Below are 12,100 nucleotides of genomic sequence, written 5' to 3' on the forward strand. Positions count from 1 at the left end.
AAATTCACATTAATAACTTAAAGGTCTAGATGAAACTGTTACAAAAATAGGAAACCTGAAAAGTCCTACTCTATTCAAGAAATTGAATCTCTAATTAAAATACTTCCACAAAGAAAACACTAGATCCAGATAGCTTCACTGATGAGTTCCTCTACACAATTAAGGAAAAATAGCACCAATTTTACATAAACTCTTAAATAATGAAAAAAAAAATATTCCTAAGTTTTGCATGAGTCCAGCGTAAACTTGATAATAAAAAATCTGATCATTTCATTACAAGAAAGGAAAATTATAGACTAATTTCTCTCATGAAGCAGTCCTAAAAATATTTTTTAAATTTGGTAAAGAGCATCTAGTGATATATAAAAAGAACAATGCATGACAACCAAGTCTGTTCTATGTAAGGAATCCAAAGGTTTACCTTGGAAAATCAAACAATGCATATTAAGAAAATTAAAGGGGAAAACTGCATCACTATCTCAACAGAGGAGAAACATTTGATAAAATTCATGAATAAAACTCTTAGTAGAGTAGTAATAGCAGGAAACTTTCTTAATCCAATAAAGGCTATCTGCAAAAAATTTACAGCAAGCATAAATTCCTCTGTTGGGAAATACTGAAAACTTTCTGCCTAAGATGAAATAATACAAGATATTCACTTATCTGTACCTCTTAGCATGCTCAAGCTTCTAAGTCATACAGTAAGGCAAGAAAAAGAAATGTCTAAGGATTAGAAGGGAAGAACAGAATTATCATTGTTTGCAGATCACATAACTGTACATGTAGACTATGCACAATGAACTACAAATGAACTATTAGAATTTGTGAATTTAGCAGGTCAGTATAGGATACAAAGTCAATACAGGAAAACCAACTGCACTTCTACCGAAAAACAATTAATTAGGACATGAAAACTAAAAAAACCAATCACTGTAATAACATTTAGCAAGTCAAATATGTACAGAATAAACCTACCAAAAAAAAATATGCAAGACCGCTACCAGAAAGCTCAAAATATTAATACTACTAAGAGAAATTTTTAAAGACTTAAAGTTTATGGAATAGAAAACAGAGTATCATAAAAATATCAATTATCCCCACACCAATTAATGGATTCTATGCAACTCCAATCAGAAACCCATGACTGTTTTTGGGTGAAAACTAACAAGCTGCTTAAAATGTTTATATGAAAATACTTAAGACCAAGAACAGCCAAGATAATCCAGAAGAACAAAGCTAGAGGATTTTCACTATCAGATTTCAAGATTCACTTTAAAACTACAGAAATGAAAACTCCACAGATTTGGTTCAAGTATAAACAATACAACAGCAGAGTAAACATTACAGAAATAGATTCATTCATATATAGTGAGATGATTTACAAAAGTTAGCACTGCCGTAGCTCAGTTGGTAAAGAATCCGCCTGAAATGCAGGGGACCCCGGACTGATTCTTGGGTCGGGAATATCCGCTGGAGAAGGGATAGGCTACCCACTCCAATATTCTTGGGCTTCCTTTGTGGCTCAGCTGGTAAAGAATCCACCTGCAATGCAGGAGACTTGGGTTTGATCTCTGGGTTGGGAAGATCCCCTGGAGAAGGGAAAGGCTACCCCAGTCCAGTATTCTGGCCTGGAGAATTAGTCCATGGGGTCACAAAGAGTTGGATACTGAGCAAGTTTCACTTTCACTATCATTGTTGCTGGCTCAGACGGTGAAGAATCAGCCTGCAATGTGGGAGACGTAGGTTAGATCCCTGGGTCAGGAAGATCCTCTGGAGGAGGAAATGGCAGCCCACTCCAGCATTCTTGCCTGGAAAATTCCATTGACAGCGGAACCTGGAGGGCTAAAGTCCATGGGGTTGCAAAGAGTCAGACATAACTGAGCAACTAATACTTTCACTTTAGCACTGCTGGGCATGGGGGCAAGGATAGTTTTTAATATACAGACACATGGGGAAAAAATGAATCTTGACCCCTAACCTCACACCACACACATGTGGGGGGAAAAAACACAAAAAAACAAAAACCCAACTGGATTACAGACTGAAAAGTTAAATGAAAAACAATAAACTTCCTAGAAGAAAACCTAAGAGAATATCTTTTATCACCTCGAGGCAGGTAAAATTTCTTAAGGAAGACATAAAAAGCCTTGACCTTAAACAAAAAGACTGATAAATTCATTCATTAAAATTAAGATCTTCTATTTATAAAAAGACAACATTAAGATAATGAAAAGACAATTCACAGACTGGGGCATATTAGCTGTATACACACACATTATATATGTGTCTAACATATTCTGGATACAAGTATTCTGTCAGATTATATACATCGAACAAAGCTAGTGGAGGTGATGGAATTCCAGTTGAGCTATTTCAAATCCTGAAAGATGATGCTGTGAAAGTGCTGCACTCAATATGCCAGCACATTTGGAAAACTCAGCAGTGGCCACAGGACTGGAAAAGGTCAGTTTTCATTCCAATTCCAAAGAAAGGCAATGCCAAAAAATGCTCAAACTACCACACAATTGCACTCATCTCACATGCTAGTAAAGTAATCGTCAAAATTCTCCAAGCCAGGCTTCAACAATACGTGAACCGTGAACTTCCAGATGTTCAATCTGGTTTTAGAAAAGGCAGAGGAACCAGAGATCAAATTGCCAACATCCACTGGATCATGGAAAAAGCAAGAGAGTTCCAGAAAAACATCTCTTTCTGCTTTATTGACTATGCCAAAGACTTTGACTGAGTGGATCACAAGGAACTGTGGAAAATTCTAAAAGAGATGGGAATACCAGACCACCTGACCTGCCTCCTGAGAAACCTATATGCAGGTCAGGAAGCAACAGTTAGAACTGGACATGGAACAACAGACTGGTTCCAAATAGGAAAAGGAGTATGTCAAGGCTGTATATTGTCACCCTGCTTATTTAACTTCTATGCAGAGTATATCATGAGAAATGCTAGGCTGGAAGAAGCACAGGCTGGAATCAAGATTGCCAGGAGAAATATCAATAACCTCAGATATGCAGATGACACCACCCTTATGGCAAAAAGTAAAGAGGAACTAAAAAGCCTCTTGATGAAAGTAAAAGAGGAGAGCGAAAAAGTTGGCTTAAAGCTCAACATTCAGAAAATGAAGATCATGGCTTCTGGTCCCATCACTTCATGGGAAATAGATGGGGAAACAGTGGAAACAGTGTCAGACTATTTTTGGGGGCTCCAAAATCACTGCTTATGGTGACTGCAGCCATGAAATTAAAAGACACTTACTCCTTGGAAGGAAAGTTATGACCAACCTAGACAGCATATTAAAAAGCAGAGACATTACTTTGCCAACAAAGGTCTAGTCAAGGCTATAGTTTTTCCAGTGTTCACGTATGGATGTGAGAGTTGGACTGTGAAGAAAGCTGAGCGCTGAAGAATTGATGCTTTTGAACTGTGGTGCTGGAGAAGACTCTTGAGAGTCCCTTGGACTGCAAGGACATCCAACCAGTCCATTCTGAAGGGAGATCAGTCCTGGGTGTTCATTGGAAGGACTGATGCTGAGGCTGAAACTCCAATACTTTGGCCACCTCATGTGAAGAGTTGACTCACTGGAAAAGACCCTGATGCTGGGACGGATTGGAGGCAGGAGGAGAAGGGGAAGACAGAGGATGAGATGGCATCACTGACTCGATGCACATGAGTCTGGGTGAACTCCAGGAGTTGGTGATAGACAGGGAGGCCTGGCGTGCTGTGATTCATGGGGTCGCAAAGAGTCGGACAGGACTGAGTGACTGAACTGAACTGAACTGAATGGAGAGGATATGAGGCAACTGGAATGAACTCTTGACTAAGTTTGGTATTTGGCTGTGAACTGTTACAACTACTTTGGGCCACTGTTTGGTAGGATCTACCAATGCTAACATATGTACACTCTGCAACTTTGCAACTGTACTGCTCCCACTCAATAGAAATGTTCACATATAGACACCAAGCCACAGGTATAAGAATGTTCTCAATGGTGCCATACAGAAACAACACAAATGTCCAACAGTAAAGTGGATAAATAAACCATGGTTCATCCATACAGAGGATGCAGCAATGAAACAGTGTGTGGCTTTGCCATACACAGCCACGGAGATGAATCCAACAGACATAGTGTCAGGATAAAGAGGCCACACACAAAGAATACATGGCTTCCTTTACAGTAAGTTTAAAAACAGACAAAACTCATTTATAGAAGCCAGAAAGAGTCATCTTTGGGAGGGAGATAAAAGACTAGGAGAGACATGCATGATGGAGACTGGAGGGATATGATAATGTATTATAAAGAGGTATGTGTGGTCACATAGGTGTGTTCACAGTATTTATCCACTTTACTATGTAGATGTTATAAACAATTTACAGGAAGAAAAAACAAATTATTCCAACCAGCAAAAACAACTTGGGAGAATACTGGAACATAATAAGAAAAATTTGAATACCTCAATAGAATAAAAGTCATGAATGTTAAGAAAAAAATACAAATGGCCAATGAACATAAAGAAGTATAACTGTAAACAATTACGAGTTTTTTTCTTCTAAATCAATCTGGCCATGACTTAGAAGCAGAATATACTCAGTGTTGATGTGGGAAATAAGAACTGGTCACAGAACTAAGAAGCATCAACCCTACGAGTCAGAAAGATCTGTCACTGTAACTCTGGGTAAGGTGCTTAACCCCTCCCAATCTTAAACCTATAAGATACCGTTTAACTTCTATGTATTTATAATATTTTTTAAAGATATAAAAAACATAATTTAAAAAATACAAATATATAACCTACAATATTATCTTCAAGGGCTATCAGGAGAACTGGAGGAAATTACACACACAAATGTATATACACATAAATAGCTTCTTTTTCTCTCTCACACAGGTAGACTGACTGCCCACTGCAATAGTTTCAAGTAGATTTTGGACAAGTTATAGCCTTACCTGCCGCAAACTCCTCAATGGTCATCAGTGGGAAGCGGATCAAGGACAGTGCTTTCCCCAGAACTTTCTGCTTGTTTCCAAAGGTCATAGGCAATTGTTGTCTTTGACATTCTGCTTCTGCCCATCGTACAACAGCGCCAAAAAGTCGACATTCTCTAATACTAAGAGTGTCTCTTTCTAGAACCGCACAGAGTGTGTCTACAAGTAATTTACAAAAATAAGTCAAATTAGGAATATTTTGCTATTTAACAAAATACTGACAAATATACTTATATTAAAATTTCAACTCTCAATAAAAAATAGGTTACTTAAAAGCTATAGATTCTATATTTAAAAATATTAAAGAATTAAAGTAACTGCAAAGAATTCTTTAAAAAATTACAGTAAGGTTAATACTGAACTTATTGTCATATATGAAAGCCTACATACAGTATCTCCTTATATATTTCATGCCATTTATAAGCGAACTCAAATATCCAGGATAAGAATAATAAGTCAGAGAAAAAGGCTCCCAATCAGTAATGAACAAATTCATAGATTTGAATTCATAGTTGAACAAATGCAACTACAGATTACAGTTAATTAAATCATTCAGCAAATATTTCTGATTAATCACTCACAATGTGTCAGGTACTATTTTAGACTCCAAGGATACATCATTAAACAAAAAGGTTTAAAAATTCTTTCCTTCATGGAGCTTACGTTCTAATGGGGGAAACATTAAATAAACATAAGTAACTTATAATGTGTCACATAATAAATGCAGGAAAAAATAGCAGGGTAAGTGGAATAATCAGAAATGTAGCTTAAAACAGGATAGTTTGGATCGGCCTCATTTGAGCTAAGATCTGAAGGAGGCTTTGGGTCAGGGTTGGTAAGCCAGATAGACATCTCGAGAGGAGCAGCACTCCAGGACCAGCCAGTGTGAAGGGTCTCTTATGAGGGTGTGCCTGGCGTGTCTGAGGAAGAACCAGGAAGCCAGTGTGGTGGGAAGTGAGTGACTGAGCAAGAAGGGAAAGTAGGAGGTGAGGAAGCTGTAACACGGGGGAAGCACGATGCATTCATAAGGCATCCTGCAGATCATTTGGCTTTTGAATGAAAAAGGGAACCTCTGGAGGGTACTGGGCTGTGACATTTTATGCTCTACAAGGACCACCCTGGAAGCTGTGATAAGAAGAGATGGTAACAGAGGCAAGAGTGGAAACACTATCAGTAGGGAGGTTCTTTTGGGGTTCCAGGTGAGAGGTGATGGTGGCTTGGACCAGGCAGAAGTGGTGAAAAATGATAGGATTCAGGGTATATTCTGACAGGAGACAGGAGACATCCTAACAGATTGGACAAAGGGGTGACAGGAAGCCTAAGTCCAGGGTAACTCTCAGGTTAACGGTAAGCAATGGTGGGCTGACAGTGGCACCAACTGAGATGAGAGCAACTATGCAGAAGTGGGGTGGGGAGAGGAAGTGGTGAGAGGCTGAAGTTTAATTTTGGACTTCAGTTTGAAGCCCTATTTGACATCTGAGTATAAATGTCATGACCGTAACTCAGGCCCTCACTCAGAATCCTTTTCCTCTTATCATGGGCAAAATTAAAATACGCTGAGTTATTTTTAAGCTACAGTAGACCAGAAGCGGTAAGTTCAGAGAAAAGGGCTTTAGAGGTTAACTTATTAACATGAGATGACATGCTGCAATCTAACAGGGACAAGAAGAGAGGAAAACTCTGAAAAGTAGACAGAAGTACGTGAAAAGGACAATGCGGAGTCTTTTACACAAAGAGAAAGAGATGTTAAAAAAACTTCAGAGACCTGGCGGTTTCAGTTTACAGTAACTGATACTGATCATAATGAGTACAAATAACCACAAGAATCCTAAATTATAGTCAATATGTATTGTTTAACAAGGACAAGCAAAATAAAACATTTTTTTAGGTATCTTTCTCAAATGGCCAAAATGAAAGTCTTATTTCTTTAAAAAAAAAAAATTGTTCAAGATATACAGAAAAATTTCTTAGAGAACCTTATTTTCTAAAGACCCTCAATATAGTAGGCACTATTATAAAATATCTAACAATTGTATTTTAAGTTTAAATAAAAACAAGGATACTATATTGCAGAAATCAATGAAAACATTAAAATACAATTAAATTGCCCAGAAACACACACCTCAGAAAAATTTGTTAAAAACAAAATTTTATTCTGCAGTGGCCTATACATTCATACCAGAACCAAATATTGATTTAACAACAAACACAGGTATCATTCCAGCAAAGACGTCACAGTCCCTAGAACAGAGAAGGGGCTCAACAGTATGTTAAAAATGAAAAGGTTAAGCATAACCCTTTGATTTTTAAAAACTCAAGCGTTTTTCTTCTCTAACAGCTGAGCAGATGTGTATAAACTAAGGCCCCAGGAAAACCCAGAAAATGAATGTAAATCAATTAAATCAATATACCTCAACAGTTGTAGAATTAGGAAAACATCATTACCATAATATTTAATCATTCAATAGAAAAACAGACAACTTTCAACATACATGTTTCTACCTTGTATGCTAGTAACTGCAGTAAAGATAAACACAGAAACTTAAAGACTTGGGGAAAAAAAGACACATTATACTGCCCCTGGCATAATGTAAACTGATTCTGTTCAACCAAAGGAGGTATTATCTTTTTCCTTTGACAGAATGCTGCGAGAGAAACAGTATCTCACTACTTGTAAAAAGGTAAGCATATCCCTCTAGAGCACATATTCAAATGCCAAAGGAGAAAAAGCACCCCCAGAATGTAAAACAGCTGTTGAAAAAAAGCTCCTGAAGCCAGGGCTTGCTTCCTCTCAGCTCCTAGACTGCTCTTTCATTCCCAAGTCTTAACAAGTACACTTGAGACAAACTAGACTATGAGGTGAGAACGCATAGGTTTTCTATTGACAGATGTGTTATAATAAGAAATGACAGCTGAGAGCCTAATAAAGATCATGAAAGCACATAAGATTATATTTATATACATAATACAATACTGGGTTTAATATAAACCACTGCAAGTCAAATTCAATCAACAAATATTTATGGGGTTTTCATCCTGTGCAAGGAGCCTACTTCAAGACTTTTAGGACCCAATGGCATGACTAATGTAGAAGCTATTTACAAAACAGCTTCTTGGAGTGAGTCACCCTGATGCTGGCAGCATCATTTCACTGAGAGTGGACTGAAGTGGAGCACCTGACGCCCCTTCAAAGGAAAGAAACTGGGATTGAGTCATGCTTCCTTGCCAATGGGTGGAGTGCTCAGGGCTCTCAAACATCCAGTAACTCAACAAAAACTCAAGAGCACACAATGTGCAGGTGCTGGGGAGGAACCTAATGTAGTGCCTCCCCGTCAGGATAATGTAGAAGAGTATAAATCCCTCCCATGATAATATGCAAGAGACAGGGAAACCAAGACAGAGATGTTACTGTAAACAGGAATATATTACATTTCATGGAAGGGGGAGGGTAGCAGCTTTTAAGAAAGGAGTCTCTGCAGAGTTATAATCTGAGCCAAGACATGAAGACTGAGTAAGAACCAGCCAAGATGGGAAGGAACGGCAACATTCTAGACGCAGCCAATCAGTCTAACAAATATTAACTGAACACGTATTATGTTCTACTGCTTTCAGTGTTGGAGGTACAATGGTAAACAAGACAAAGGAGTTTAGAGTTTAAGAAGTTTACAATCTAGAAGGGGAAGGTCGACAATCAACATATACATAAACAAAGCCCCAGACAAGATAGTCAGAGAGTGATACATATTAAGAGAAAAAGAAATCTGAGTAATGGAACAGGGATTGTTTAGGGGAATGTGGTATCTACTTTAAGTAGGTGCGAGATGGCACATCTCAGGTCTCCTTTAACCTAAGATCTGAATGATTAGAAAGAGCGAGCCATATAAAGAAGCTCCAATACTCAGTCATCTGCTGTGAAGAGCCAACTCATTGGAAAGACCCTAATGCTGGGAAAAATTGAGGGCATGAGGAGAAGGGGGCAACAGAGGATGAGATGGTTGGATGGCATCACTTACTGAATGGACAAGAGTCTGAACAAACTTTGGGAAATAGTGAAGGACAGGGAAGCCCGGCATGCTGCAGTCCATGGGGCTGCAGAGTAAGACACAACTGAGTGACTGAACAACAATAATACAAAGATTTAGCGTGGGGAAAAGGATTCCAATCAAAAGGAACAGCAAATACAAAGGCTCAAAAAATAAAAATAACTGGCCAGTGTATATGGAACACAGCGAATGAGAAACAGAATGGCAGGGGACAGGTGAGAGAGAGAGAGTTAAGTAGTGACTGCCAGCTCTTCACAAAACTTCTGTTTTCTCTTCTTCCTGGGATGTGGATCATCTGCATCTCCTCGCTTCCCTGAAGTGAGGAGGGGTCTGGTGACTGAATTCTGTCCAGTGAAGTAAGAGCCAAAACAAGGGTGCCATTTCAAGGCCAAAGCTCATAAAACGTTGGTGTTTTCCCATCTGTCAGCAAGGTACAGATAATAACTCAGCCATAGGAAGTAGCAGAAAGCTAATCACCAGCCAGGGATACTGCCTCGGACTGCTGTCTGAGTGTGAAATCAATTTCTTTGTGTTGGAGTTTATCTGTGCAAATATGTTGAGCTTGCATTTTGGGGTATATCTGTTATCAACACCATGGCCAAGCGTAGCCTACCCTAATAAAAGGCCTAATCATGTAGGATCTTGTAAGCTTTGTAAGCGATTTGAATCTTACTCTAATGGCAATGGGAAGACACTGGAAGCCAAGGAGGTGATACAATTTGCTGCTATGTAGAAAATGGAGAGGATGAAAGCAGGAATGAGTGGAAAGATGAGAAGACAACCCTCAGGATGGGAGAAAATAACTGCAAATGAAGCAACAGACAGAGGATTAATCCCCAAAACTTAAGCAGCTCTTGCAGCTCATTATCAGAAACACAAACAACTCAATCAAAAAATGGGCAGAAGACCTCAACAGACATTTCCCCAAAGACATGCAGATGGCCAACAAACACACAAAAAGATGCTCAAAATTGCTCATTATTAGACAAATGCAAATCAAAACCACAATGAGGTATCATCTCACACCAGTCAAAATGACCATCATCAAAAAATCTACAAACAATAAATGCTGGAGAGGGTGTGGAGAAAAGGGAACACTCTTGCCTTGTTAGTGGGAATGTAAATTGATACAGCCACTATGGAGAACAGTGTGGAGATTCCTTTAAAAACTAGGAATAAAACTACCCTATGACCCAGCTGGAGAAGGCTCTAAAAAGTTCCTTGACTAGCAAGGAGATCAAACCAGTCAATCCTAAAGAAAATCAACCCTGAATATTCAATCCTGGAAGAACTGATGCTGAAGCTCCAATACTTTGGCCACTTGATGTGAAGAGCCAACTCACTGGAAAAGACCCTGATGCTGGGAGAGACAGGGCAGGAGGAGAAGTGGGTGACAGAGGATGAGATGGTTGGATGGCATCACTGACTCAATGGACATGAGTTTGAGCAAACTCCAGGAGACAGTGAAGGACAGGAAGCCTAGTGTGCTGCAGTTCATGGGGTCACAGTTGGACACAACTGAGCGACTGAACAACATGACCCAGCAATCCCACTACTGGACATATACCATAAGAAAACCATAATTCAGAAATACTCCTGTACCCCAATGTTCACTGCAGCACTATTTATAACAGCCAGGACACGGATGCAACCTAGATGTCCAGTGACAGATGAATGGATAAAGAAGTTGCAGTATACATATACAATGGAATACTGCTCAGCTATAAAAAGGAAGAAACTTGAGTCAGTTGATCTGAGGTAGATGAACCTAGAGCCTGTTATACAGAGTGAAATGTCAGAAAGAGAAAAATAAATATTCACACATTAATGCATATATATGGACTGTAGAAAAATGGTATTGATGAACCTATCTTCAGGGCGGGAATCAGACAGATGTAGAGACTGGAATTGTGGACACAATAGGGGAAGGAGAGGGTGGGATGGATTCAAAAAGTAGCATTGAAACATACACCTTATCATACGCAAAACAGATAGCCAGTGGGAAGATGCTGTATCGCACAGGGAGCACAGCTAGGTGCTCTGTGATGACCTAAAGGGGTGGGATGGAGGAGTGGGGGGTGGGAGAGAGGCACAAGAGGGAACGAACACACACACACACACACACACACACACACACACACACTGATAGCTGATTCACAATGTCATATGGTAGAAACCAATACAACATTGTAAAGCAATCATACTCCAATAAAAAATAAAAATAAAGTAAAAAAAAAGAGTGAGTGGCAGCAGGGAGACAACAGGAGAGCACAGAGCTTATCCAGGTGAATGAGAACAGTGATTTAGACCAGATGGGAGCAACAGACAAAGTAAGACATGGTCAGAACTAGGGATACTATTTTTTAGGGGGGTGGTGTGGTGGGGTGTGAGCTGCACCATACAGCTTGTCATATTTTAGTTCTCCGACCAGGGACCGAACATGGGCCCAGCAATGAAAACACCAACTCCTAGCCACTGGATCACCAGGAATTTCTCCAGCATACATTTTGACTGGAGAGCAGAGAACATATGCTGATAAACTGAATGTGGAGTATGAAAGGGAGTAGTTAAAAATGACTTCTAGGTTTTTAGTTACGCATGGTGGCGCCATTAAGGAAGAGCAAAAAAAAAAAAAAAAAAACTGGAGAGGAACAGAAAAGATAATGGGGAGTATGGGACAACCAATGGCTTTCTTTCAGCTGTGCTATTGGAAATGCCTATAAAATCTCCAAACGAAGATGTCAAGTAAATAGTTGGCTACACAAAATTTGGAGCCCAGAATAAGATAAAAGATATTTTGGGCTTATTAGATGATGATGATATTTAGAGTTATAGGCTGGATCCGCTCTTTCTGCTACCCTACATGACAAAATTCAAACTCCTGAGCCTATGACTGCATGGCCCCCACACCCTGGATTTCACTTGCCCTGCACTGCCCATCCTCTACACACGCTTTCTTCATGTGGTTCTACCTGCCTCTAATGCCCTCCCCTCTTCATTACCCAAATACTATCCATTCCCTAAGGCCCATGTCAGAACTTCCTGTGCCAAGATTCTC

At 39.3% G+C, this 12,100-nt stretch overlaps 1 protein-coding gene across 2 annotated transcripts in view; it reads right to left on the reverse strand.

Moving 5' to 3' along the window:
* The window catches only part of BTBD1 (BTB domain containing 1), a 90,249-nt gene that overhangs the window by 18,513 nt on the left and 59,636 nt on the right, over positions 1 to 12,100 (reverse strand). For both annotated transcript variants that reach the window (XM_069558947.1, XM_069558948.1), the window contains one exon: positions 4,961 to 5,158. In XM_069558947.1, coding sequence (XP_069415048.1) covers positions 4,961 to 5,158 — 198 coding nt within the window. The remainder of the gene's footprint in view (positions 1 to 4,960; positions 5,159 to 12,100) is intronic.

This window comes from Ovis canadensis, chromosome 18 (genome assembly GCF_042477335.2).
Source record: "Ovis canadensis isolate MfBH-ARS-UI-01 breed Bighorn chromosome 18, ARS-UI_OviCan_v2, whole genome shotgun sequence".
NCBI lineage: Eukaryota > Metazoa > Chordata > Mammalia > Artiodactyla > Bovidae > Ovis > Ovis canadensis.